The 27,921-nt window shown below is 50.9% G+C and overlaps 1 protein-coding gene across 5 annotated transcripts; it reads left to right on the top strand.

Annotated features, from left to right (window-relative positions):
* Positions 1–730: 730 nt before the first annotated feature.
* Positions 731–27,830, top strand: UBN1 (ubinuclein 1). Of its 5 annotated transcripts, XM_032704152.1 has the most exons (18): positions 731–768; positions 1,155–1,577; positions 3,203–3,289; positions 4,165–4,260; positions 4,798–4,932; positions 5,384–5,487; positions 6,584–7,022; positions 10,412–10,482; positions 12,469–12,598; positions 12,825–12,943; positions 13,403–13,531; positions 14,382–14,525; positions 17,361–17,411; positions 18,477–18,519; positions 18,829–20,043; positions 21,851–22,103; positions 22,412–22,501; positions 25,471–27,830. In XM_032704152.1, exons 2-18 carry the CDS (start codon positions 1,338–1,340, stop codon positions 25,521–25,523), a joined length of 3,399 nt encoding a protein of 1,132 aa, XP_032560043.1. In that variant the 5' UTR covers positions 731–768; positions 1,155–1,337; the 3' UTR covers positions 25,524–27,830. The 5 variants fall into 5 exon arrangements, with proteins under 5 accessions (XP_032560043.1, XP_032560046.1, XP_032560045.1 ...); XM_032704155.1 differs by lacking the exon at positions 14,382–14,525; XM_032704154.1 differs by lacking the exon at positions 22,412–22,501.
* Positions 27,831–27,921: the final 91 nt, after the last annotated feature.

Genomic DNA, 27,921 nt, shown 5'->3' with positions numbered 1-27,921 from the left:
CTCCATCAGTACCCTGGCATGGATCCCATCGTGTCCCAGCACACCCAGCTGGAGCAGCCAGTCCCAAACTGGTTCAGGGTCCGCTGGGAGTTTGTCATCCCGCAGTCGGGGTCTTCCAGCACAGCACTCCGGGGATCCCAGTGCCTCCAGCCTTGTCCACAACATCCCCTCTTTGGATGTATTGTATAACTGTTTCCCCTTAGAATTACACATTCCCTAAGTTGTATTTCCTCCTGCGGAATAACCCTGAGCTTGTTTAAGTGCTCCTGGGACATGAGGGGCTCTGAGGACGAACGCGGCTTCCTAGAGGCTTCACGCCAATGACTTCTATTGGGCTGCAGCGAGCGCTGCTCGGTGAGCGACGGGGACGCGGGCAGCGGCTCCGAGAGCCCTGAACAGCCGCTGCTGCCGCCGCCTCACACCCCTCCCGATTCAGCCCCGCAGCGCCGGGCGCGGGTGCCCAGCGGGTCTGGCCCCGCTCAGCTCCGGCGGTGCCTCCGCCGCTCCCTGAGGGCCCCCGGGCCGCCATGGCCGCCATGTTGCCAGCCCCCTCCCAGGCCGGGCGGGGGCTGCCGGGACGGGGCGGTGCCGGCGGCGGGGATTGGCCCTCCCTGGTCACGTGACCCGGGGCGGCCCCTTCGCGCGAGGCGTGGCCGCAGCGGCGGCCGCTGATTGGCCGCGGCGCGCGCGGCCCCAGCGCGAGGGCAGCACCGCCCACGTGACGCGGGCGCGGGGCTGGAGCGGGGCCGGGGCGGCCGCGAGCGGCGGGTGAGTGAGGGGGGGGCGGGGGCACCGACCCGACCTGGCACCGGCACCGCCAACCCGCGGCCCGCTCAGCCCCGGGCCCGCTCACGGCGGTGTCCGGCCCTCCGTGCAGCGGGAGAACAGGCGGCCCGAGCGCAGCCCCGGCCCCGGGAGGTGCAGCCCCAGGCCGGTGTTTGTGCCCGGGGGTGCTGGGCCCTGTCACAGACCGTCTGGCGGGGACGTTTTGGTTTCCTGGCAGCTGGATTTCCTTCAGCCCTTACACATGGAGCGGCGTGGTGTGAGGAGGGAGACCTGTGGATGGACAGGAGGGGCAATGGGAGGCTGCCAGCGCGGGAGGGAATTCTGGTGCAAGGACTGACTTACTCTTTCTTTCTCTCTAGCAATTGCAGCAGGCGCTGGCAGCACAGCCCTCTGTCATTTCCCAGGAAAACTCCCAAACCAAAGGACTTGTCCTGCTGCCAACACCCCCCGTCATCCTCAGCCAGCGGTGCGATCCCTCCGTGCAGCCGGACAGCCCTTCCCCGATGCAGAGGGAACGATGCCGTGAGGGCTGGTGAGCCCTGGCCAGAGCCATGACAGAGCCCCACAGGGTGTCGTTCACCACCCTGCACGGCCCCCTGAGCAGCAGCTTCCTCAAGAGGTCCCGCAGGGAGGACGGGGAGCAGCCCCCGGAGCCCGAGCCGACGGCCACGGCCGTGCGGATCACACTGACCCTCTTCGAGCCCGACCACAAGCGCTGCCCCGAGTTCTTCTACCCAGACCTGCTCAAGAGCTGCCGGGGGAAGGTCAAAGGGAGCTCCTCAGGTGACAAGGTGAGTGCCCTCCTGGCCTCTGGGAACGTGTGCCGTGCCTGTCTCAGCGTTGCTGCTTTGGGAGCTGGTTCTGTGAGGGGGGGAGGAGGGTACTTGAGCATCCCACAGGCAGGAGAACTGACGTCCAGACAGGATTCCTTGTCAGGCCACGCTGTGTCACTCCTTTGCCTTGGCTGGAATTTTGTGTTGGAAAGGTGGTGTGTTGCTAGCAGGCTCTGGGATTTAAAGCCTGTTTAGTTTAGAAAGGACTGATCTGAAGTGGGGTTTGGTACCTGGCCTGCTCTTCTCCAAAGAAGACCAGAGGAGGGTGTTTCTGGAGTATGTGGCTGTATCTTTTTGAGGACTGTGCTCTGCTGCACATCAATATTCCCACTTCAGTCCTTGATATCTCCTTATGTGTGGGGGATGTGGTGCTTTCAGGTGTTACCTGGCAGTTCTCTTTGCTGTCAAAAGCCATTTCTCAGGAAACAATGACATGCACACTCCTGCAGAATCTAAACTTTGTTTTATGAGTTGTTTTCTGTGGAAAGAAACTTACTGGATTCTACTAATTTTTACTGTTGCTCTTCAGAACTGATTGCAGTCAGGTAGGGTTTAATGCTGCTTATTTTTAGAGGTTTTTTGGGAGTTGGGAGAAACAGAGACAGGTACAGAACTAGTTGAGAGAGCACCCAAAACGGAGACACTCTCAGAATTACAGAGTGTTTTGTGTTGGACCTTCAAACCCATCTCATCCCACCCCCTGCCACGGGCAGGGACACCTTCCACTAGCCCAGGTTGCTCCAAGCCCTGTCCAACCTGGCCTTGGACACTTCCAGGGGTGGAGCAGCCACAGCTTCCATGGGCAACCTGTGCCAGGGCCTCCTCACCCTCACAGCCAACAATTCCTTCCAATATCCATCTAACCCTGGCAGTGGGAAGCCATTCCGCATTGTTCTGTCACTCCAGGCCCTTGTCCCCAGTCCCTCTCCAGCTCTCCTGGAGCCCCTTTAGGCCCTGCAAGGGGCTCTCAGGTCTCCCTGGAGCCTTCTCTTCTCCAGGTGAACCCCCCCAGCTCTCCCAGCCTGGCTCCAGAGCAGAGGGGCTCCAGCCCTTGGAGCATCTCCATGGTCTCCTCTGGACTCTCTCCATCAGCTCCACATCCTTGTGCTGTTGGTTCCCCCATATCCTGAGGCAGCTCTGCAGGTGAGGTCTCACCTGAGGGGCAGAATCCCCCCATCCCTGCTGCCCACACTGTGGGATCAGCCCAGGGCACGGGGGGTTTCTGGGTCCCAGCACACACAGCCAGGGCATGTCCAGCCCCTCACCCACCAGCACCTCTAGATCCTTCTCCCAGGACTCATGAGGTTCCCATGGTCCCACTTCTCCAGCCTGTCCAGGTCCCTCTGGATGTCCCATCCCACCCTTCAGGTGAGTCAACCACTGCACACAGCTTGGTGCCATCTCCAAACACACTGAGGGCTGTGATCCCCCTGTCCATGTCCCTGAGGAAGACATGGGACAGCACTGTACCAAAGCCTGTCCCAAAGGCTGATTTGGCTGGTGCTCCAGTCGGGATGGGTTTAATTCATGGTGTTTTGGTAGCAGCACTGACTCTGATGGTTTTGTGTGTTTTATTTTTATAGAAGAAAGATCCAACTGATCCTTTTAATGATGAGGAAAAGGAAAGACATAAAGTGGAGGCTCTTGCAAGGAAGTTTGAAGAAAAATATGTAGGTGTTTGTTCTTTCTCTGCTGTTATTCCTGGGGGTGGGCAGTGCTGGTTAATGCTCCTGGCTCTCAGGTTCCTTTTCTTCCCCAGTCCTTTATCCTGGCTGGCACGTGCTGGTTTTTATGTTCCTTTTCTGTCTCAGGGCTGCAAAAATAGTTCAGATTCGTTTTTAAGTCAGATGTGCCTGATTAAAGTGAATGACATGAATTAAAGTGAGTGGCAAATCACTTACTGTAATTGATAAAATTTAATTTCCTTGAGCAAAAATTCATTTCTAGGCCTTGTTGCTGTGGCAGGTTGGAATCTGCCAGGTCTGTGAGCACAGGGCTGTGGTGAATCCACTGCCCTCAGGGCAGTGCTGTCTTACCTGTTTCTTTCTGTTCTTCCTCTCGCTTTTGCAATAAAACCACATTATGTTTTACAACTGGCACTTTTGAGTAGCGAGTTGTACGTTGTCTCGTGATCCAGGTTTGACCCATAGGTCACCCTAACACAGTCTGTGTGTGTGTGGTGCCTGCAGTACCCAGTCTGTACTCACTCTGTAGCAGTTATGGAAGAGCAATCCATAGGGAAGAGCCCTGGCAGGAATGTTGAAGGGGTGCAGACCCAGTTCACATGAAGCCTGCTGGCACTAAGTCAGCTTGGCAGGCAGTGATTTGTTTAATTTGGCTGCACTGTTTTGATTCTGTATGGAAAAGCCTAAAACTGGATTTACCACATCCTGAAAGTCCAGTGGGATGTGTTAACCCTGGTTTGGTTCTGCTGCAGCTCATTCTCTTTCCTGCCCTGGAGCCAGGGTCTGTGTCCTGTATTGGGGCTGTCCCTGTGGTAGCTGCAAAAGGGAGATGGTCACAATGTCAGTCTTTGCTTGTTTAGGGGGGGAAGAGACGCAGGAAGGACCGGATTCAGGACCTGATCGATATGGGGTACGGCTACGACGAGTCCGACTCCTTCATCGATAACTCTGAAGCCGTGAGTGCTGGGGTGGGTGTGAGGGTGGGTAAAAGGGACAGCCTGGGGGCTGAGCTGGCACCTCAGGGTCAGCCAGGAGTGTGCCAGCACTGAGGAATGAGAGATTCTGGGGCAGGAGGATGCTGGTGAGCATTCCACAGCCTTGTCAGGTCTTGGGGGAGCACCATCTCTTCACTCTCATGAGCAGTGACAGTACTCGAGGGAATGGCATGAAGCTGAGTCAGGGGAGGGTCAGGCTGGATCTCAGGAAAAGGTTCTTCCCCCAAAGAGTGGTTGGGCTCTGAACAGGCTCCCAGGGCAGTGGGCACAGCCCCAAGGCTGCCAGAGCTCCAGGAGGGCTTGGACAATGCTCTGAGGGACAGGGTGGGATTGTTGGGATGTCCTGGGCAGAGCCAGGAGTTGGATGGATGATCCCTGTGGGTCCGTTCCAACTCAGGATATTCTGTGATTCTATGAATCCCACTCCATTTTCCAAACAGCTATGGGATAAAGTAACAAAACTTACAGTGCCAATAAACTGTTCTCTGTTGTTTCCAGTATGATGAGCTTGTTCCTGCTTCTCTTACTACAAAGTATGGAGGGTTTTACATCAACTCAGGGACGCTGCAGTTCCGTCAGGCGTCTGAGTCTGAAGATGACTATGTCAAAGAGAAGAAGAAGAAGTGTCCCAAGGTCAGCAGGGCAGCTTTCTCAATTATTTCCTCTGTTAGAGCTTGCTGCATGAAAGTGTGTTGACATTCAGACTGGGAGAGATTTGTGACTTGGTGTGTGCAAAATAGAGATGAGCACTTGAAATCCCATTGTGTCCCTATATTTCATAGTAAAATGAAGCATGTCTGGTGTGGCGTGGATGAAACTCTGGTGAAGTTGCCTGGTTCCTAGAGCAGAGGTGGCAGCAGCTCCCTGTCACCCTGGGAGTCACTTGGCGTGGTGGTGGTGAAGAGTAGAAGCTGGGTGTGCTGCCAAAGGGCAATGTGTGCCAGAACCATGGTGATAGATGTAGAGGTGCTGGGTTAATGTGTCCAGTGTTTTGAAATTCCTGGGAAAGGTCCCAAAGTGTGTCTGGGAGTGCTGGTAGTGTTGTGGGAGACTCTGATTGTGACTTGGCTTTAACCCTCTGCAGAAGCGGAAGTTGAAAGACGGAGGTGAAAAAATGAAGAAGAAGAAAAAAGATGATTCTTACGACAAGGAAAAGAAATCCAAAAAGTCCAAGTTTCCAAAAGCTGGGTAAGGAGGTGGAGGAGGGAATTCTTGCTGCTTGACACCTTGCTTCAGGGTGGCTCAGTAGGACCTGTTGCAGTGTGGGGTAGCCTGAATGCACTTTGCACAAACTCTGGCAGGAAAACTCCCATTGCTTCCAAAGTGGGAAAGGCAGGTGATGCTCAGGGAAGGAGCACAGCTCCACAGCAGGAGTATCCGAGCACAGACAGGCACAGCTGGCTGCAGTGTTGATGTTTGATGGAGTCTGTTTAGATACTGAGGGTGGGAACAGATACTGAGAGTGGAGAGAAAGACAACAACTGTTGGGAAAAAGTTGTGAGAGGAAAAGCAGGTGGGAAGGGCTTGGACTCGGGGCCATACAAGTGCCAGGCTGGCAGAGAGGGAGAGGTTAGAAGGCTGTGTTGCTGCTCTTGCTAGGCATTTGTACTCCTGCCCAAAGTATTTCTTGGATGAGTGCTCAGCTTTTGTGCAGCTTTTGGGCTGTAAAATGAGTGAGTTTTCATTTTGTTCTAAGTCATCTTGTGCTGTTGCTCTGTCCTTGCTTTTGTCTGCCTAGCCTTCCTGTTTCATTGTATCTGTTGCTTTTGACTATTTTCCTACATTTTCCTCCTGTTTCTTTTCCTTCTTCCTGTAACTATTCTTTGTGATTTCTTTTTCCCTGCATGGATCTGCTTTTGGGGAACACCAAACCATGTGTGACATGGTACCAGGGTGCGATTCCTTCGTAGCGAGCAAGGAAAAGGAATTTGCTCTCCTGGTTTTAATAGGCAAAAAGCTTCATGAAATTCTCTCTTGCTTCAGTTTCCTCTGCACTAGTGGCTTGTGCATTTCTCAATCTTCCCTGCTGGAATAATGTACTTAATAAAAGTATGGCTTGGTGGAGGTGGTTTAAGCCCCAGCACCTCTCTGTGGTGAGGCAGGACAGCCTTCCCTTCTTAGAGCTGAACAGGCAGCATGACCTTAAGAGGCTGTAGAACACATCCTGGTGTAATTGGTTAAGGGGCTAAGACTTTCCAGGGAATTGGTGAAATGGAGTGAAGGTATCGTTCTGCTCCTTGGTCTTGTGTTCAGTTCCCTTTCCTCCTCCATACTTTGTTTGCAGCTTCACAGCATTAAATGCAAGTAAGGAGAAGAAGAAGAAAAAATACTCTGGAGCTCTCAGTGTCAAGGAGATGCTGAAGAAGTTTCAGAAGGAGAAGGATGCTCAGAAGAAAAAAGATGAAGAGCAGAAAGTGGTGGCTCCTTCCCCAGCAGACCCTGCGGGCCCGAGGGAGGCAGAGGCGATGCCGGACCCTCTGCTCTCGCTCTTCGGCCACGCCAGTGACACCGACCTGCTCCAGGCAGCCACAGCCATGGACTCCCTGAGTGACCTGGACCTGGAGAGGCTCCTCAGCGAGTCCCCAGAGGGCAGCCCCTTCCCTGATGTGGAGGATGGGAGCGATCCTGGTGGCACGGGCTTGGAGCAGGATTTCAAGCAGCCGCCGTCCCTCCCTGAAGGCCTCCCAGCCCCGCTGGAGAAACGCATCAAAGAGCTGGCTCAGGTATGGCAGGGAGGGGACACTGGCACTGCTGGTCACTGGAGAGGGGACAGCTCTGCTGGGTTTGTGTGGCAGGGACAGAGAACATTCCACTGGGGCAGTTTTGCAGTGCCACTGGGGACACCCCTTTGTGTCACACTCTAAGGCACTTCCTTGAAGGCCCAGATGTCAGGGAGTGTCAAAGTCTGGGCTTTGTTGTCTACTGAATGTACCACACCTGTCAGGATTCCTTCTTTATCTCTCTTGGCAAAGTATGGACCTGATGCAAGAGTTAATTTCCAAAGTCAGTTTAACATTAATGACCCTAAATGTGCACTAGTGGGGCTGGAGGACTGTTTTGGGCTGAGGTGGAGTTAATTTTCTCCATGGTAGCTGGTGGGCACTGATCTCTTTTCTGTGGGAACCAGTGACAGGACTTGAGGGAATGGCCTGAACTGTGGTGGGGGAGCTTTAGGCTGGATATTAGAAAAGGGTTCTTCCTCTACAGAGTGGTCGGGCACTGACCAGGCTCCCCAGGGCAGTGGACACAGCACCAAGGCTGCCAGAGCTCAAGGAGCATTTGGATGATCCTCTTAGGCACATGGTGTGACTCTTGGGAATGGTCCTAAGCAGGAACATCCTTGATGGTCCTTGTGGGTCCCTTCCAACTCAGCACATTTGTGATTCTGTATGGGGCTGGTTTGGATTTTTGCTGAAAATAGTGTTGAAAACCCAGGGATGTTTTTATTATTGCTAAGCTGTGAGTGCTTACACAGTGCTGCTCCTCACCCCACACTGCCAGTGAGGGGGCTGGGGGTGTCCAAGGAGCTGAGAGGGGACACAGCCAGGACAGCTGATCCCAACTGAGCACAGGGGTATCCCAGAAACATGGGGTCATGCTCAGTGTACAGAGCTGGGGGAAAGAGAAGGAAGAGGAGGAATGTTTGTTTTCCCAGGTCACTGTTACATGTGATCTAGCCCTGCTCTCATGGGGATGGCTGAAAACCTGCCTGCTGAGGGCAAGGGGGAATGAATTCCTTGTTTTGCTTTACTTATGTGACTTTTGCTTTCCCTATAAACTCTTTAGATAAACCTGTGAGTTTTCTCACTTTTACCCTTCTGGTTCTTTCCCCCATCCCTTGAAAGGGAAGTGAGTGGCTCTGTGGGGCTGAGTTGCAGCCTGGGGTTAAACCATGACAAGGACAAACTCCACCATAATATCTTTAATGTGCTGTGCTGCTCAGGACAGCAAAGTGGTGCACAGTGCTCTGTAGGTAAAATAAGAGGATGCAGCTGGAAAGCATCACCAGTTCTACAGCGTGAGAAGGCCTGGAAAGCCCTGTAGATGGGGCTTGAGGGTTTGCTGAAGCTGTTTCCCATGTCACACACAGGCAGATGCCTTCACAGGGCACCATTTGACATCTCCCACAGTGGAGCTGCTCCACTGGCAATTGCAGTCCTTTACCCACCTTAACATCTCGGGGTTGAGGTACCGTTTGGGGAGTGGAATGTATTAATTTCTAGAAAGGTGATCCTCTGTCTTTTCACCAGTAGTTTCTCCTGCAGCTGGACTCCTGTGGGACTCATCTTCTCCCAAATGTGCTGTGCTTTGAGGTGCCCCAGTCTGTTTTGGAGAAGGAAAACATTGGGTGCTGGTCAGGGATCCCTCTCCTGGAGTGTCAAGAGTGTGCTTTCAGATTTGTGGGGCTTCTCTGGTGTGAGGCCTGACACCACCAGCCTGTCAACAAGTGCTCCTGCTGCTGGTGTGTTTTTGAACATTGATTTTAAGTCATAAACTTGCTCTTGGACCTCTGTGGTGGTGTGTGTTTTGCCCTCTGGGGCACATCAGTTTAGGGCACCTCTTACTAAGAGATATTGAATAACTCCTGTTACTGAAGATAAGCTGCTGTTAGAGAACTGTTCTGCTGAGAAATTATACAGTGGGGTGAGTAGATAGAGGGGAAGGAGGAATTGAAGAAAGTATTGCCACAGCTGATAACAAGAACAGGCTCTTCGTGGATGTTTCTATTTCAGAAAGCGCCAAAACAGCTGTTTCTAAATATATCTGAGTTAAAGGAGAATATTTTGTAGGCTCCCGTGATATCAGGTTAATTGTTATTGTGTTTCAAGACAGTATAATAGCAGATTAGCCACATTTTCCTGCTTAGAGTTTTTGTTGCTGGACTGTGTATGTTAGGAAAAGAAACCTAGGAAGAGATAAGATTTAACAATCTCTGTGTCAGTTGGGATTTTGGGACATGGACTGTGTTGCAGGTGGGAATGAAGAGGTGCTGTACCTCTGTCTGAGAGTCAAGTCTCTTCCCAGCAGGTGGGAGCATCTCCTGAGTTAAATGGAGCTTCCAGGCATTTCCTCTTCTATTTGAACTGATTCCACTTTAACTCTCTCTTCTCTTCCTGAGATAGTTTTCCTGTTGAGGATTCTCCTTAGCATTGAGCCTTTTCCTTTGGTATCACCAGCTGTCTGTGACCTGCTGCTGGCAGAGAGGAATGTGCACCTTCTGGGCATAAATTAATTGTTTGCCAACCTTGGAATGGCAAATCAGGGGATTTCAAAATCATGCCCTCTCCTGGTCTCCTTTTCACTTTCTGGATGTGGTGCCTCGTGATGAATCCCAGTTTTGTTTATATCCCCACTCAGAAGAGACTGAAATCTCTCGGCAGTTTGCTACTATCTCCTTCATCTCTTGGAATTATTTTCCTGCTGGACATATTTTTCATGGGTGTGATTTTTTTGGGCAGCACTGTATGAGCTGCAGTCATAGCTCAGGAAGCTTCCTGACCAGGACTTTTTCTTGTTGTTTCCATGGTGTTAACTGGGAATAACACATCCCCTGTGGCTGTGACTCTTTCTGTTGGTTTCTTGGCTTAGTTTCCAGATTGATCTAGAAAACCTGGTGATGAGTCCCGTCAACCCTCATTAAATGTGCTTAGGATGATTTTTCCTGTTCCAGGGACAAGCTCTGAGCTCACATTGCTCAATCCAACAGCTCTGCTGTGAAGTTAAAGCCATGCCCTGAAACTGTTGTTCTTCCCATGGGAAGTTTGCTGAAGAAGCCAGTTGCTCCCAAGCCATCTCCTTTGTCCCATTAAAAGGAGGACTCTTCACTCCAGAGCAGTAAATCCAGTGCATCTTGAGGGGAGAATCCAGAGTGGGAAGGTCTGTGGTAGGACCTGGTGTTACCAGGTCAGGGTTGGACTTGAACTGGGGAGTTGTAAGAGGACAGGGCATGATCTCCCTTCTTCTGTCAGTTGTGGCAGCTTTTGGGTGGTGCAGAGTGTATGGAATAAAACTGTGCTTTGTTTTGCATTGTTTCTGTGGTGGTTTAGAAAACACTCAGTTGCTTGTGCCATCTGTGAACTGCTGCTGACTTGTGTTATTTACCAACTTCCAGGCTGCCAGGGCTGCCGAGGGAGAAGGCAAACAGAGATTCTTCACTCAGGATATCAACAACATCATACTGGAGTAAGTGCTGCCAGCATGGAAGGGTGGGAAAGGAGAATTTTGGTAAATTCAGGAGCAGGTTTAGCAGGAGATCTTGTCCTTGTACAGGTCTTCCAGGCAGAACATGCCTAGGAAGACAGGAAAATCGCTTGGAAATGGCTTTCGGCTGAAATATGCTGAGGTAGGAGAATGTTGGAGGGGATATATCCAGGCTTCCTGTTCTCGAGATGATGCTTGATATTTGTGTGCCTAAATTTGGTCACTTGACTTATGAGTGTAGCTGGATGCAAGAACAGCAAATTTTTCCCTGTCAGAAGTATCAGACATGTTCTTTGCTTTGTAAGTTATATGCAATATGGAATATTTTATAACTGGGATAAGGCTTCTGTGTTCTGGCTCTCTGGGCAGACTGGAGGAGCTCCATTCCTGCTCTGTGTTTTTGAGGCCCCAAATTACAGAATGCCAGTGTTGCTCAGGCAGCTGCTGGTAAATAGATAATGGCTTCATTCTTCTGCAGGTGCCTGGAGAAGGCTGCTGAGTGCACAGGGCTTTGTGATCAGTGTAATAATACTGACACACAGGCTTTAATTTCATTAAGCTTTATCAAGGCACTTGCAGTGAACTGCTGGAGGGAGGTTTGGGACTGTGTTGCCCTCTCATTTCGGGGGGCGATTCCCACCTTCCAGCATTCCAGTGCTGGCTGCACACAGTCCTGGTCTGACGTCAAACTGATCACTTCAGCCACAGTCAGAGGAGGTTTAGATGGGTTTGTATGACTTTGCTGTAGAATTGGGGTCAGGACAATCCCAGACATGAATATAAGCTGAGAGAACTCATTGAGAGCAGTCCTGGGAGAAGGATCTGGGGGTGCTGGTGGGTGAGGGGCTGGACATGCCCTGGCTGTGTGTGCTGGGACCCAGAAACCCCCCGTGCCCTGGGCTGATCCCACAGCGTGGGCAGCAGGGGAGGGGGGATTCTGCCCCTCTGCCCCTCAGGTGAGACCTCACCTGCAGAGCTGCCTCAGGATGTGGGGGAACCAACAGCACAAGGATGTGGAGCTGTTGGAGAGAGTCCAGAGGAGGCCATGGAAATGTTCCAAGGGCTGGAGCCCCTCTGCTCTGGAGCCAGGCTGGGAGAGCTGAGGGTGTTCATCTGGAGAGGAGCTCTGGGGAGAACTTCTGGCCTTTCAATTAAAGGGAGCTTAAAAGAGAGGCAGAGTGACTTTTTACACAGGCAGATAGTGATAGGACAAGGGGAAATGGTTATAAACTAAAAGGGGAGAGATTTATATTAGAAATTCTTCCCTGTCAGGGTGGGGAGGCCCTGGCACAGGTTGCCCAGAGAAACTGTGGCTGCCCCATCCCTGGAAGTGTCCAAGGCCAGGTTGGACAGGGCTTGGAGCAACCGGGGCTGGTGGAAGGTGTCCCTGCCCATGGCAGGGGATGGGATGAGGTGGTTCCAACCCAAACCATCCTGTGATGATGATGATGGGGATGATGAATCAGCTGGGGTTTTTTTACATTTATTATTGACACTGAGAAGTGTCTTAAAAAGCCAGTCTCTCAAGTTATGTGTAACTGTTGATGGGTTTGGCCCACACTGACCTCTCTAATCTACTCTCTGGGAAGTAAATTGAAACCCAAGGGATGGGATTTGATTCCATATTGTCCTGAATTAAACTGCCATAGCACCTGACATAACCAGTGTGTAGTTCTGCACATTGCCTGACACTCCTGCACTTCAACTGCCAGGGAGAGCTGCAGGACGAGTGAGAACGCTGACATCCTGTTGTTCCTTTTCCAGCTGCTCTGAGACCAGAGTGAAAGGTACAGCTTGGGATAAAATGCCTGAGTCTGTTGATTCTAGAACGTAAAGAGCCTCCATGCAGTTTGGCTTATCCCGTGTCCCTCTCTCCCAGCTCCCTGGGTTGCCTCAGAGTGTTATGGATGTTGCTTAGGGAATCCCTGCCAGATTCCTGGTGAACACTGTGTTTGTTTTTTCCCTCAGCATAGAGCTGCAGACCCGGGAGCTGAGCAGCCAGGTGAGGTCAGGGGTGTATGCACACCTGGCTGCCTTCTTCCCCTGCAGCAAGGACACCCTGGTCAAGAGGGCCCGGAAGCTTTATCTCTATGAGCAGGTGAGGGATGGGCTGCACAGCCCTGTCTCCTGTGTGTGTGTGTCTGTGTGTGTTATCCCTGAGCTCCAGGGCTCAGCTGCTGCCCCCTGACCTGGTGGTGTCCTGCCCTGAGCACGGCTCAGGCACTGGGGTGTGTTCAGGCCTGGCCAGGGCTCACCCTGCCAGGTTTGGGGGTCGTGGCTGGAACACCCCAGAGGAGCCTCAGTGTGTTCTGTGCTTGTTCTAGGGCGGCCGGTTGAGGGAGCCCCTGCAGAAGCTCAAGGAAGCCATTGGCAGGGCCATGCCAGAGCAGGTTGCCAAGTACCAGGAGGAATGCCAAGCCCACACTCAGGCCAAGTTTGCCAAGTAAGCTCCTTGTTTGCTCCTTCTGCACCTGTAGCTTTTTCCAGCAGGCTCCCTGTGGCCTGGAGGCTGCTCTCCTGAGGTTTATTTACCACCTCTTTTTGTTCTGTAGGGAAAAATTGCTGATGGGCATTGGTTGGCCTAATTAAGCTGTGTATGTTCTCTGTGCTGTCTGTGGCAGTGCCAGCTACAGCAGCACTGATGGGACCAGAGCTTGACAGAAGTGTTCCACATGTGCAGGCGTGTCTTTGAGAACGTGGCAGCCTGGGAACAGCCAGGCTGGATTAGTCCCATGGTCTCTATTACAAAATATTGAGAGATTTCCTAACCTTGAGCCCTAGGCTCAGCTTGCACCCTAAGCCAGAGATCATTGACTGCTGGGACCTCTGACCAGTGCTGGTCAGACATATTTTATCCTCTCCTTGAGCCTCTTGACTTCCACATTTTCTGTCTCCATTTTAGGATGCTGGAGGAGGAAAAGGACAAGGAGCAGCGAGATCGAGTTTGTTCTGACGATGAGGAGGATGAGGAGAAGGGAGGGAAGCGCGTCGCGGGGCCGCGGAAGAAATTCCAATGGAATGATGAAATCAGGTTTGAATAGTTTAGATATTAAGCAAACCCTTGACTTGTCTTACTCTTTGCAGTTGGAAGTGAAGCGTTTTGTCATCTGTGTCTTGTTTTCAGAGCTGATCACCTGTAGGAACAATCAGCCTGGAGGTTTGTGGCACACGGTGCTATTTATGGAAGCCACTATTGCATTTAATAAATGTCACCCTGAAGCTGATTCCAGGCACAGGCCAACTCTGAGAGAAGTGCTAAGACTGTGCAGAGTCCAAAAGAGAGTGAGGGATCTTTGGGAACAGAAGGAACTCAGCTGAATTGCTGAAATCCTGCAGCCAAGACTCTTGGTGCAACCAGGTTGTGGTTGTGGAAGCAGTTAAAGCTGTAGGGGATTGCTGCCTGGCACCAGGGTCTGACAGAGAAGGGAGTGTTTGGAGGAGGGGACATGACAAAGAGTAAAAGGAGAATCAATCCTGCTGTCTTTTTCATCTTACTCTGGAACAAATTGAGGTGCTGATTGGTTTAGGGCAAAGCCAACTCTCTTCCTGCCTTCTCCTTGCTGGGAGGTTCAGTTCTGTGGTTGTTAATGGTGCCAGTGATTCTGGCACTGATTTGCTGCCTCAGCTGTTTCAGGAGAATAAAACGAGAAGGGGGAACAAGACTTTTCTCCCTGGTGGATCAATGTGTGTGCATAGACAGAGCAAGGAGCCTTTCCTTTCCCCTTTCTTGGGAAGGCAGTGCAGGATCAGTTGTTTTAGGAAGGTGTTGTGCAGGGCCAGGTGTTTCTTGGTGTATTTATCCAGCCCTGGATAAAGAGAACGAGTTCCAAGTGGGAAAAGTTAATCTGCGTAACTGTATTTGAAATCTTCCTGTTCTTCAGGGAGCTGCTTTGCCACTTGGTGAAGATTAAGTTGGATGGTTATGACCTTGACAAGAATAAAGCTCAGTCTCTAGAGGATTATGTGAAGACCTTCCTAGAAGGAGAGGTGAAGCCCCTTTGGCCAAAAGGCTGGATGCAGGCCAGGTGAGCAAGAATCAAGTTGTGCCGCAGGGATTTCTTGTCCTAAGGGACCTGGGAAGGTCATTAGTTGTACCCCTGCTCAGGAATGGCTGGATTCAGAGTTAGGTCAGAGTGCTCAGGGCCTTGGCCTGTGGAGTTTTGGGGATCTCCAAGGATGCAGATCACCACAGCATCTCTGGGCTCCTGTTCCAGTACTTAATCACTCTTCATGAAATCTTTTCTCCTTATTTCCAATCAGAATTCCCCTTTTTGCACTGAACTGAATACTCCCTCTTAGCTCTTTACTGTGCACCTTTGAGAAAGGTCTGGCTCTGTCTTCTCCATGTCTCCCTGTCCCTACCACTCTTTAGGCAATGGAAAAGTGCTGTTAGATTCCTCCTTGGGCTTCTCCTTTTCCAAGCTGAGCCAACCCAGTTCCCTCCACCTCTCTTTGGCTGTCACATGTTCCTTGGGATGGCTCCAGTTTATTAACATCTCTCTTGTACTGTGGGGACCCTGAAACAGGATGCTGTGTCCAGGTGTGCCCTCACAGGTGCTAAACAAGGGGGGTGCTCACACCCACAGGGTACAGTTTGCCAGGACACCTTTGCAGCAGTGGCTCAACTTGCCCACCAGGACCCCCAGACCCTTTCCTGGGTACCCCATGGTGCTGCCTGGAGCTGTCCCATCTCAGCTGCAGGACTTTGTGCTGGTCTTCCTTGACCTTCACTAGGTTTGTGTTGGCCCCTTTGTCCAGCCTGGGAAAGGCCCTGTGAACGGCAGCCCTGCCCTCCAGCATATTCTCCCCCCTCCTCCCTTTTCACATCCACCCCCAAACTTGCTGAGAGTGCAGGTCAGGTTGTAAGTTACAACACTGAGTAGCTTTGGCCTTGTTTTGACCTCTGATGGATGCCACTGGCAGGTAGAGCTGGCACTGAGATGAGGCTGACTGGCCTGGCTGTGGTTTCTTGACTCTGTATTCCAAAGGATCACTTTGTAATCACAAAGGATACGTTTTTCAGGCATTTTGGGAAGTCTTCTCTGGAGTATTCCCAAAAGAAGGCAAAGCAGAAAGTTTTAGGGGCTTATCAGAGTCAGCAGTGTAAGTAGGAACTTGGTGTGGTTTCTTTACCCTCTCTGGGGTCCTCACTGCTGTTTCCTGCTCTTTGCCACCCTCCACCATCCCTGCCATTGAGCTGGCAGTGGCAGAGAGCCACACAAATGGCAGAGAGTCATTTTCTGGCACTGTCATCATCTCCTGGCCTGCTTTGTTTTGCTCAATGCTTTTAAAGAAAGGACAGCTGAACAGTTTTACTGCTGAAATCTTTAAGGTTCCTCCCAACCCAAGCCATTCCATGGTCTCTGACTCTCTGCATTTAACGAGCTGGGCAGTGCTGTCTTCTCTCTGCTGCATTTGCGTTTTGGGTTTCCTGGGGGATAAAGTAAGTAGGTACCAGCTCTTAAGAGCAGTAAGTATGAGTAGCACAGCACAGATCCACTTGGAAAAGTCCATGGCTGTTTATTGCAGTTGATTGTGCACATGAAGCACAGGACTGTGCATGGTTGTAGTGTGGTGGTACAGGAGCTGAAACAAGGCATTAGGAGGTGGGTGAAGATTCCTACTTAGTTAATGAGGATATCATCAGGTCTTAGTTTTCCAAGTTTTAAAATCTCTTTTCATTGAATAAAAGGAAAGTAAAATCTTTCACCCCTTGTTTGTCAGTGAAACTGTTGTCAGGCATTCAGGTGTTCACCTAAGACTCGGTGTAGGAGGTTCTTCAGTGGAGTTAACTACAGAATAACTCAGTAAAAGTGGATTTTCTGGTTGCTTTCCAATGGCTCAAGGACAGTGGTTTCTCCTGCTGGGACTTGGAGTTGGACTTGATGATCTCTCTGGGTCCCTTTCAACTTGAGATATTCTATGACTTTGTGGTTTAAAGACAGGATGGAGCTACAGCCACACAGAAGGGGGCAGTTGGTGACTCTAGAACTGTAACAGTTTTATGAATAAGTCAGCTTGATTCACTATCTTCATGATCACAGAAGCTCATCTTTAAGAGGAACTTGAAGGTGGACAGAGTAGCAATTTTGTGTAAGATTTTAGGGAGGCCCTGCCATGAGTCTGTTTCCTCTGTTAACACTCAGAGAGGATTAATGGAATATGAGGTTAAAATAAGCTTGCTTTTTAAAGAAAAAGGATGACAAAAATCTGTTAATATCAGACAGGAATTATATTCTATTCCAGTACTGAAGGCGTGTTTATAACTTATAACGTGAGAATGCAGCTGAGGGCAGCTGGTTTGGGTGAAATAGGACTCACGTGAGATTCTGGTTTCCTGAGCCTCAGTAGTGCAGGGTTGGGATGAAGCTCATCTCAGTTGCACTCAGTCAGTTGTTCAGGGAGCTCTGTGCTGATGTAAGAACTCCCCTCAGCTCTTTGCTGGCAACACAGACACAAAGTGAAGGCTTCTCACCCTTCTTGCTGTGTGAGGCAGGGGAAGGGAACCTTTCTCTCTGGAAGTTGGTGAAGAGCTCTTGGATGATCTGTGAGCAGTAACAACCCACTTGAGTGGTGGTTCTGCCTCTCCAGTTGGATTTTTAAGCTGGCAGAGCTTTTTCCTTAGTTACTGTCCAACAACTGCCTTAATGGCCTTTCCAGCACCTACAAGCATAACTCCCCCGAGAGGGAATTGTGCTGGGAGTTCAGGAAGATCTTCCTGAAAAGGAATGAATATATTTGCTCTCTGTGATGTAATCACTAAGTCCCCTGCTGTACTGAGCAGCTCTGTCTCCAGTGATCCCAGCTGCTCTACTGGGTCTTGCTGGATATCACTTCTCATTGCTCTCTTCCCTTCTTAGGACACTGTTTAAGGAGAGCAGGCGTGTACACGGACACCTCACATCAGTCCTGTGAGTATCCCAGCATTCCTTTGGAGTGAGAACTGGTGCAGTCCGTTCCCTGGGGCCTGGGTGGATCATGCAGGAGCACCTGAGCTTGGCTCCCCACAGATAGTTTAGCGCTGCTTCATTTGGGGAGGTCTAGGGAGAGCAGTTTGTGTGTGACATCTCCCAGCTCCACCTTCCTGAGGTGCTTTAGCCTTTGAAGCCAGGCTGCCTCCTGGCCTTGTTCAGCAGCCTCTGTGCCAGGCCCTGGGAGGCAGATGGAGGTGACACGGAGTCACGGAGTCCCAGTAGCACTGGGATTGTTGCTGCCTGTTCAGTTGGTCCTTCCTGCAGTCTGGATTCCCTCTTTCTTGTTGCCTGGTTAAAGGAGCTCAAACCAGTGAAGGTGGGTGGCAAAACCCAAATATCCAGTTGGGCAGGGGCTTTAATGCCAAAGGGTCTCATGGATCTTGTTGGCAGTGGATAATAGATGATGCCACAGATTTAGGCTCATGTCTTTTTGACACACAATCCTGTTCTTGGCATTGGATGAGCGAGGGGAAGTGTGAGGAAGAGTATGAAATGGAGTGTAGAGTCATCCTTCCCTCAGCCAACCATTCCAGCAGCTCAGGGATGTCTTGTATCAGAGATTGCATCTGACCAGGCCAAATGGTCTATTCTCTGTGGATCTGGCAGATGCTTTTGCATCCTTGACTTCTTCTGGGAACCTAAAATAACTGTGTACCTTCTCCACAACAGTGTCTGTGCCAGTCTCTCTCAGGGTGTTGCTGTAGTGAGGGCAGCAGTGGTGGTGCAGGACGTGCCTGTGAGTGTTTCACTGCTCTGTTGCCACTCCAAGACTCTGCTCCGCTCCCTAATTCATCCCCTGTGTTGGAGTTGGGGCTTCCCAGAGCAGCAACCAGATGTCATGTGGTTTTGAATCCTAGCAACCCGAGATGCTGCCTCTGTTCCCTTGGGTCTTGGCAAAAGGCTCAGTGGATCATCACTAACAGGGCCCAGGTGTTCTCCCTCCTTGGATCCTTCCCTATGGGCATTCAGTGAGTTGTGTTTCTTTTGTCTCTCTCAAAACAGGGCGAAGAAGAAAGTTATGGCTCCTACTAAGGTGAAAGTGAAGGTGAGTTCTGTGTTTTCTGGTTCTCATGGTTGGCATATGCCAAGAGTCAAATGACTGCCATCTCAAATCCTATGTTTGAGCCTCGTGTCTGTACACTAGGTACTGTGAAATGCCTTTACTCAGTATGGGGTTTCAACAAACAAGTAGAACAGCAGCTAAAACTGATGGCAGTGGCAGCTGGGAGGGAGGTCAACAGGCACAGAATGTGTATTCTGCCTTTTATCCCCGAAGTAGGAACCTTCCCTTCCCTTTTCAGCAGTAAACCCTGTCTCTGTTCTGACTGTGCCTTCTCTTGTGATTTTGTTCCAGGAATCTTCCTGCAAGGCAGATAAAAAGCTGTCGGTGTCTGTTCCTTCAGTGCACTCGAGCAGCACCTCAGCCATGTCTTCAGAGCCCCAGGGAGGAGCTCTGGGCATCAGTGCCCAAACCAGAGAACTCTTGTCCCTTGGGACAGCCCAGGCAGCCAGCAGTGGCACTCCTGCTACCTTCAAGGATGACTCCTTGGATGAGGACCTAATTCACAATCCCACCTCCTCCCTGGAAGCAGTCTCTAAGGAACTGGCTGTGCTGAACAGCAGAGCGGGAGGGAGCCCTGACTTTACTCTTCCTGCACCTCCAAAAGCTCCACCAGAGAAGATCCCAACTCTTGCATCCTCAGAGGAGAAGAGGACATTTCCAAAGTCCAACCCTTCCCCTGCATCTTCCTCTGGTTCCCTCCAGTCTCCTCTAAATTTCCTGGCTGAGCAGGCCCTGGCGTTGGGCCAGTCTTCTCAAGACAAGAAGACAGAGAACTCTAGTTACAAAGAGCATTCCTGCCAAGCCTCCCCCAGCAAAATCCTTGCTGATGCCCATCAGGCTAAGCAGAAGCACCACAGCCTGGTGCGGCCCCACGGCCCCCAGGCCCCCGCGCCGGTGCCCAGCTCCCAGGTGAAGGTGTTTCACCCCAGCACTCAGCTCCAGAAAACCTTCACCTCCCCAGCTCCCTTTGTCAAACTGCAGAACCCCAAGTCCTCTTCGCCCCTGCCCCAGCGCTCCCTTCTCCAGCAGGTCAAGTCATCAACCAAAGCTCAGAGCTTCCATTCCTCTGCGTCACCAGGCAGTGCTCCAAACCCCAGCGGCTCCCACAAGAGCCAGGGCTCATCCTCAGCATCTCTCAACTACAGCGGGAAGCACTCGAGCGGCTCCAGCTCTTCAGGACAATCCTACAAATCGCCTTTTGTTGCTGGGTCCCTCTCCAAGCACGGGGCTTCTTCCAGCAGCTCCTCCTCTGGAGCTTCTGCAAACCAGGGCAGCTCCTCCGGGGCGCTGCTGCCCGGCCCAGCCCCTGCCCCGGGCGTGTCCGCCCGCCCGGCCTCCAGCTCCTCGCTGAAGAAACCTCCTGTGTCCCAGAAGCTCACCCTGGTGGCACCTCCCGGGGGCTCCAACGGAGATTCCAGCGGGGGCACCCAGGGGGTGGCCAAGCTGCTGACCTCGTCCCTAAAGCCAGCGGTGGTCAGCAGCACCGCAGCCTCTACCTCTGTGCCGGTAAGGGGGCTGTGCCAGCCCAGGAGAAAACGTGGCCTGGGGCTGGCCAGCTCCTGCTGTGTTCAGACCTGCCATAGGGGAGATTTCCAAAGCATTTCCTGAAGTTCTTGGGTGACTGTCTGGATTTCAGTTGCTTAGCTTGGAAGTTGTGGCCTTTGCCAGGGGCTTGCACTCCCCAGTTCAAGCTTTCATTTTCAGCTTAAAAGAACAACTAAGCAGAATTCTTTGGTACCTTCCAAACTGCAGTTTTTGCACAGGCTGTGTCATGTTCCTGCCTTGGATTTGGGAGTTACGGGGACAGTAGGGCTCCCATTTGGATTAAGAGAAAGTGCAGTAAAGTAGTTTAACACAAGAGCTAAAAGTCATTGCATGAACTAAAAGTATAATCATCAATTTGTTATTAGTTAGATCTACAAACTTGGCCTCCCTTAAGTTATTGCAAGTCATTTTAGTATTATTGCCACTTTTTTAACAACTGGCTCATCATACATAACCTGTGGTGATAGGATCCTGGAGTCATTAAGGTTGGAAAAGCCCTCCAAGATCGAGTCCAACCATCCCCCAGCACTGCCAACCACTAGACCATGTCCCCAAGTGCCACATCCACGTGGCTTTTAAGTCCCTCCAGGGATGGGGACTCCACCATGCCCTGGGCAGCTGTGCCAATGCCTGACCATCCTTTCCATGAAGGAATTTCTTCAATATCCATTTAAACCTCCCCTGGCACAGCTGGAGGCCGTTCCCTCTCCTCCTGTCCCTTGTTCCCTGGGAGCAGAGCCCAAACCCCCCTGGCTCCCCCCTCCTGTCAGGGGGTTGCAGAGCCAGAAGGTCCCCCCTGAGCCTCCTTTTCTCCAGGCTGAGCCCCCCCAGCTCCCTCAGCCCCTCCTGGTGCTTCAGACTCTTCCTCAGCTCCGTTCCCTTCCCTGGACACACTCCAGCCCCTCAGTATCTGTCTTACAGTGGGCTCTGATTCTGAGCTCTAAGCTCCAAATGCCTCCTCACCTGCTTTGGTGCTTGTCTCTGCCCACTTTCTGTTCCTTCCCAGTTATTTCTATAAGCTGCTGAAGTGATGTTTTTGGAATGGAACTCAGTGGCACACTGTGGAATTCAGGGTCTGAGTTTGTTGGGATACAGTATCTCATAAAGGACTCCCAGGTTACCTATGCAGACTTTAATTATTATAATATTGTATTACTTAATAGTACAAGGCCCTTAATTTTTATCTGTAGCAGAAACCTAATAGTTCCTAATGCTGTTGTATTCATTTGTAGTTGGCTGCTCATCCCTGCCTTCCTTTGGGCACGTGGGAAGAGCTGGACAATTCAATAAGTGTATTTAAATGGGCCTGGAAACCATGTCCTGCTCAGCCCCTGTGTGTTTTCTGTTACTGGGAAGCATTCCCAGTGGCACCTGTCTCCATGGGAGAGATCCCAAATAACACTCCAGGGTGCCTTGGGTGCCAGTCCTTGGTGCCTTGAGTTGTCAGGAGTGATGTGCTGCCAAAATGGAGTAGGAAGCATCCCCCCTGGAACTCACAGGCAGTGTGGAAGCTTTTTCTCTGCACAGTTCCAGAGCAAGGGAGTAATGGAGGCAAATCCAGCGTGGCCACACTTAGAAGAGCTGGATTGCCAGTGTCCTGGGCACGTCCTGATGGCCTCAGATGTTGGCAGCTCTTGGGCCCTGACTGGGAGGGCACTCCTTGCGAGGAGGGATTCTTGAGCACTCCATTTTTTGTAGATTTATAAGTATGAATGATGCTCTGCCTTGGTTTTCCCACTCCTGACTGACCTTTTCCATTGCTTTTCAGAAAGGAACTAGTGGAGCTGTGCTGCTAACCAGTTCTTCCTCCTTAAGTGTACTGGCTCCATCCTACAAGTCGAGCAACCCAAAGCTGCCGGCTGCCCTGAGCTCCACCCCGTTAGGTATTATCTCTCCTATTCATTCCTTCCCTCTCCATGTCATCTCCTTCAGCTCCGACTCCTCCCCAAAAGCAGGAGTGTCAAAGGATGCCATAGTCACGGGACCTGCTCCAGGGACGTTCCACCACGGCCTTGGGCACAGTGAGTATCCCCTGGGCACTCTCGTGTTCCCCGTGCCTGTGCTGGCAGATCACAACTGCCGTGCTCTGCTCTGCTGACCCGCTGCAGACCGACCCATCTCTCTGGCTGTTGCTTCGTGCTGTAGTCCCTGCTTTTACATCCCCAGCAGTTGCATTTGGAGAACCTTGAGCACATCCCTAGAGCTAGCCCCAGAGTCCCAATAGCTGGAAACTGAGCTCTGAGCTAATTGCTGCAGCTCCTCTGCTTGTTTCTGCCTTCGATGTGTATTTGTTCCTTTTTCCCTCTCCTTTCTTTGTTTTTCTCTCTAGGTCTTCTGGCTGGTTTGCACTCCAGCCCCCACCATGCAGCGCCACTCCCACACTCTGCCCTGTCCACTCATTTACCACAGAGTTTGCCAGGTAACTTGTCAGTGTTTGTCTTCTGCCTCGTGAGTCGTCCTCTATCTCAGCAGGTCCTTCCTTTAGGGCTCAAGCTTGTCTGTGTTTTCCAGCTGGTGGGGTTGTTGCTAAAGCCCTCAGCCTCCCTGAGGCACAGAGGGGCTCAGACCAGAGAGGTCTGGTGGAAGGTGTTCCTGCCCATGGCAGGGGGTTGGACTAGATGATCTTTAATGTCCCTTGCAACCCAAACCATTCCATGACTCTGTGTTTAGGGAGAAATTCTTCCCTTTGAGGGTGGTGAAGCCCTGGCAGAGGTTGGCCAGAGAAGCTGTGGATGCCCCATTCCTGGAAGTGTCCAAGGCCAGGTTGGATGGGGCTTGGAGCAGCCTGGGATAGAGGAAGGTGTCCCTGCCCAGGGTGGAACAAAATGAGCTTTATAGTCCCTTCCACCCCAAACCATTCCATGATTCTGTGATTTCTGGAATGATGAGCCCTTAGTGTTTATAGCAAATGTTGGTTCCTGTAGATACTCAGAATTATCCTGCTAGGATAAAAGCTGTGCCTGTTTGTGCACAGCCTGCCAGGACTGCCCTGGAATGAATATTCCAGCTTTGTGGAGTTTTGTTCCTGGTGACCTACATAAGATGTGTCAGACCAGAATGTCTTGTGTCTGTGCTCTGAGCTAATTGGCATCTCCTTCACGACAAGTTTGTAGTGTAAATGCAGAGACTTGCTGGTGACAACATGATGATCTGGCAGTTGAGCCTGTTCCTGCCCCAGCTGATGCCTGCAGAAGTGATGCATAAAACAAGAGTTTTCCAAAGGAGAGAAGTAAGGAAAATTGAAAGTCAGGGCCAGCAGGTCGGGCTTACCTGCTTCAGGGAATTGCTTATCCCACTGGTAATTGCTATTTCTGCCTTCCCAGTCATGTTCTTTAGCACTTCAGTGCAGTTCAGTCTCTTACTACCTGCTTCTGCTGGGATTGTCTTCCTGAGCAACTGAGCCTGATTTAGGAGTGGGTGTTTGCCTAATCCTATGGCTGTCAGGCCACCTGTGGCCTCCTGGAGCAGTCATGGAATAAAATGCCCTTGACTGCTGAGAGTGGTGTTTGTTTGCTGAAGAAAGAAGAGTGTGTTGTGCACCGAAAATGCAAAGAATTGGTTGTCTTTGCTTCTTTTCCTGAATTTGAGGTGGGTTGTTGTGCCACTCCAATGTGCTGGAGCTGAAGAAGGTTCTAGTGGTGATCACTGGTGTGACAGCCCTTCCTTCCTGTTTGTAAATTCACATTACTGAGAGTGAGATGAGTGTTTGTGATTTGAGTGTGGGTTGTGGAATGTGTTCTGTGTCACTGAGGAAGAGTTCTTTGCCCCATTAGTTGAGGGAATTTAGAGTGGTTCCTTCACTGTTGCTTATAGGGCTTATAATAAGAATTTTTGATGGACTCTTCAGCAGGATGCAGTGCCAGGAGCTGTGAGCAGACAAAAGGTCACTGGGAATAAGCGAAGGGAAACTGACCACGGATACAACTTCAGCAAGGACTTGTTTTCTCACTTGGTGTTTTCACATAAAGATTAGAGGCTGAACCTAGTGCTGCCATCTCTGAGAATATTCCCAACCTTGGTGTTCTGTAGAACACAGTAGATATTTAAGTGACCCCCATAACCTTACAATGAATTAATGTGTGCTGTGGCACAAGCTGTGGTTGGCTGTATGAACAGCTGGCCACAGCTGTATTGCTGTGTGTGAAAGCTGAGAGGACTCTGGTGTGGGCGAGTTTGCTGCAAGTGCTGATGTCTTAATGAAAGTGCTTTTATACCAGTGTTCATCCACAAACCTCTGAGCAAGGAGCATCCAGTGCTTGCTTGTGTGCTGTCAGTGCTGCTGTTGCTCGTGGAGGTGCCTTTGTGCTGTTCTGGGGCTGGTGCTGGTTCTGCCTCTCGCTGCAGAAACGGGACGTGCTGGGCTGAGCTCTTGCATGGAATGAGCTTCTCCTTGTCCTGGAGAAGGGGCTGTTGCTGTGCTGCTCAGTGCCTCTGCTGCTTAACTGCACATCTCAGTACTGCCATTCATTCATCCTGGTCTGATTGGAGTTTTAATTGCTCCTGAAAAACTTCTGCTTCCTGAAGTTCCTTCCTTTTTCTATCTTCAATGTTTTTACTCTTTTCCCTCCGCACCCCCTCCCTTCTGTTCCATCAGTGGTTACATTCCTGTGGTTCCTGTTGCTATCAGTGGGCACCTAAAGCCTTCATTAAAAAAGCACCCAATTAAATAATTAATTCACTAATAAAGAGCCTAAAGCCCACCCTGACAGGAGGTTGTAGCAAGGTGGGGGTTGATCTCCTCTCCAAGGTAACAGGACAAGAGGAAATGGTCTCAAGCTGTGCCAGGGGAGGTTCAGGTTGGACATCAGGAGGAATTTCTTCAAGGAAAGGGTGGTCAGGCATTGAAGGGGCTCCCCAGGGAGGTGATGGAGTCCCCATCCCTAGAAGTGTTCAGGAAATCACAGGACATGGCATTCAGTGCTGTGGGCTGGGTGACAAGGTGGGGATCGGGTTGGACTTGATGATCTTGGAGGTCTTTGCCCACCTTAATGGTTCTGTGATTCCAACAGCAAAGATGCACTAATGGGTTACTTCCAACCACCTTTAGGTGCAAGGCAGCCCTGCCACATATTTCTGGTTTCCTGGATGGGGAGATGTGCCAGGGTGGCTTTAGAGAAGGACATAGGCTGACAAGTGCCCCAGCAATTGGGATCTGGGCCGTGGTGCTTTTTGGGGGAGGCCACAGGAGACCCTGAGTGCTTCCCATGTCCCTCACTCAGAGCCTGGGCTGCTCCCAGTCGAGAGATGTCTCCAAGCACATCCTCTTCCCTCTCACTCCTTGGTGCTGGAAGGGCAGAGTAGGTTTCTCTCTTTGCAGAGAGGTTGGCTGTCCCAGCTCCGTGGGGGTGATGCCGAACCCTCTTCCCACGTGGTTTTACTTTCTTTCAGACGCTTCTCAGCTTCATGGCAAAGGGTCCAATGCACAGCAGCGCAAGTTGTGACGCCTGCCAGGAGGGGAGCGAGAGCACCCATGGGATAAAACCAAGAGGGACAGGTCATGGACTTTGGATACCAGCTGTGTCTTTTCATTTCTTTTCTTTGGTCTTCTGTTTCTTTTTTTCGTACGACAACTGGAGAGACTGAACTGCGATGAGGAGCTCGTTGGTGCGTCTGCTTGGAGGCTTCCAGAGCTGAGCCCCACACGAGGGGCCACCTTGAGCCATGCCCTGATGAGAGAAGCATTTTGTAGCACTGTTTTATTGCTGCTGCCCTTCATGCATTCCCTGGCACTGGCAGGAGCTGGAACTCACAGGGACACTCGGGTGTTTCCCGTGATTCCCACCCGCCTGTGTCTGCAGCTGCCAAGTACCTCCAAGTCCAGTTACCTCCTTGGTCTCCCCGTGGAGGGTATGAAAGGTGCTTCTTTCTTCTGCTTTGGATTTACTTGGGTAATTATAGCACTGCCAGTGCTTTCCCGAAGACATTTGAGGAACTTCCCAATTGTACTATAAAACTGTGCTACAGTTAATTGGAGGACTTAACATTTTCCTGTGTGGTGAATCCAAGGAACCACCTGATGTTCCCCTCGAGGATTTAGAGAGACATTTTCAGATGCTGTCATGGACTTTGAGAATTCTACTTCTTTTGAGTTTCTGGATTTTTTTCCATCTGAAGGGATGCTTTTTTCCTGCTCAGTTTTATCCTCATTACCATCGAATGCATTGGATCGGATGGGACACTTCTCGGCATGTCACATGGATCGGAAGACATAATTCCAGTGCCTTTTATGGTGGAGCAAGAATGGACTAGTGACACACATTTCAGCCCTATTTCGTGTGCTCCTCAACCCTTTTTTAATCATTCTGTATTTAAAATGTATTCTGGTTTATTTAATAGAGCTTTTTATGGTTGCACATCAAAAAAAGAAAAAAAGCTGCACTGTCTGGACTTCAGTGGTGTCCTGGTGACTGAGCACAGTCCCACATCCAGCAAGAGCACCAGTTCTCATCCCAGTATGTGCAGGCGGGTTCCAGACCCTCCCCTAAAGCCATTCTTTCCTAGGGTCGTGGGTTGGGATCTCTTTGGTGGGCAGAGGGAATGATGGAGATGAACCAAGGTCACTACTAATCAAAGGAATTCCAGAGGAAAAGATTGCTCTCCTCCATGATTTCTGCACTAGGATCATGTGCCCAGCACAGCTGCAGGAACAGGGACCAGCTACAACTGGGGGGTATCTTTTCTTGTTATATTTTTAACTTTTAGACCTAAATACTTCCCCTGAGCCCCCCCTTTCAGACCATGCAGGTTGTGGTTCCACCTGAGCTTCCTGAGGTTTGATTTCCTGCTCTCCCCTGCTCTGCCTTCTCTCAGGCCCCCACAGCCACACTGGAATCGTGCTGATCCGTGTAGAATTTACTGGTATTTCAGGCAAAAGCTTTCAGCTTCCTCCTTGAGCTTTGGGGAAGGATGCTGACCCCGAGTATACCAGCAAATCTCTACTTTAGTTTTCCCTGTTTTATGAAGATCCAAGAGAGACTGTTTTCAGTTTGAGCTGATACCCAATTTCCCAAGATCAATGAATTGTATTTAAAAAAATACTTCAGCTCAGATTTCCAGTCTGTTTACAGCAAATACCTGGGTTGTAGCAAAAGAGCCAAAGACAGAACTTGTGTTGTTGGAACGAAGCCCAGCAGTTGTTGGTGGACTCTGAGCAGTGGATGTCACATGGTTCCCATTGAAGGCCCGATCCTGAGAGGTAGTTTGCACCTTCAGCTTCCCCTGGGAGCTGAAGGAGCGTTGGGGCACCTGCAGGACTGGGGGTCTCAGTGAGTGACTCGAGGTACTGGTTCTCCTCCCTCTCTTTGCTTTCACTTGAACGCTCCTGCTGGGAAGTGTGGCCGGAGCAGAACGCCCTCCTTCTAGGAATTTAGCAAAGCCTCTTGCCTCAGGGAAATGTTTATTTGGTGGGAATTCTGCCGGATATTTTTCTTTACGTGCTATAATGAATGAGTGAATGGTGTGGAGCAGAGCTGCAGCAAGGCAGGACCACGCAGAGACCCTGCAGCTGAGGGGGAGCCAGTCTGGCATCTCTGCCTGGGCGAGGCCTTGCAGCGCTTCCGTGACGGGATGGGGAGGAAAGGCTCCCATGGCACTTACTGGGAATGGCAGTTCCTTTTGGGTGTAAGAGCTGTGGTTTACTATTCTATTTTTTTTTGTGTGAGTTGGGACTGTCTTGCTGAAGATGGTGGGGGTGGTATGAAAACTGTTAATCTTGTACAGAACAACTGAATAAATTGTTTCAAACTTTCCAAAATGCCTTTTTTTTTTTTTTTCCATCTCCTTACCTCTAGTTTCCTGACTTTGTTTCCAAGAGTTTGTGTTGCAGCTTGGATCATTATT

This window comes from Chiroxiphia lanceolata, chromosome 16 (assembly GCF_009829145.1).
Source record: "Chiroxiphia lanceolata isolate bChiLan1 chromosome 16, bChiLan1.pri, whole genome shotgun sequence".
NCBI classification, from domain to species: Eukaryota; Metazoa; Chordata; class Aves; order Passeriformes; family Pipridae; genus Chiroxiphia; species Chiroxiphia lanceolata.
Note: the sequence above shows the minus strand (reverse complement) of the source record. Positions and strands in the feature narration are given on the sequence as shown.

What these genes read in the sequence shown, in the direction of transcription:
- UBN1 (XM_032704152.1), top strand. Translation starts at nt 1,338, where the DNA reads ATGACAGAGCCCCACAGGGTGTCGTTCACCACCCTGCACGGCCCCCTG. An exon ending in ACTCAGGCCAAGTTTGCCAA is followed by an intron (nt 12,944 to 13,402) that starts GTAAGCTCCTTG and finishes TCTCCATTTTAG; the next exon opens with GATGCTGGAGGAGGAAAAGG. An exon ending in TTTACCACAGAGTTTGCCAG is followed by an intron (nt 22,502 to 25,470) that starts GTAACTTGTCAG and finishes ACTTTCTTTCAG; the next exon opens with ACGCTTCTCAGCTTCATGGC.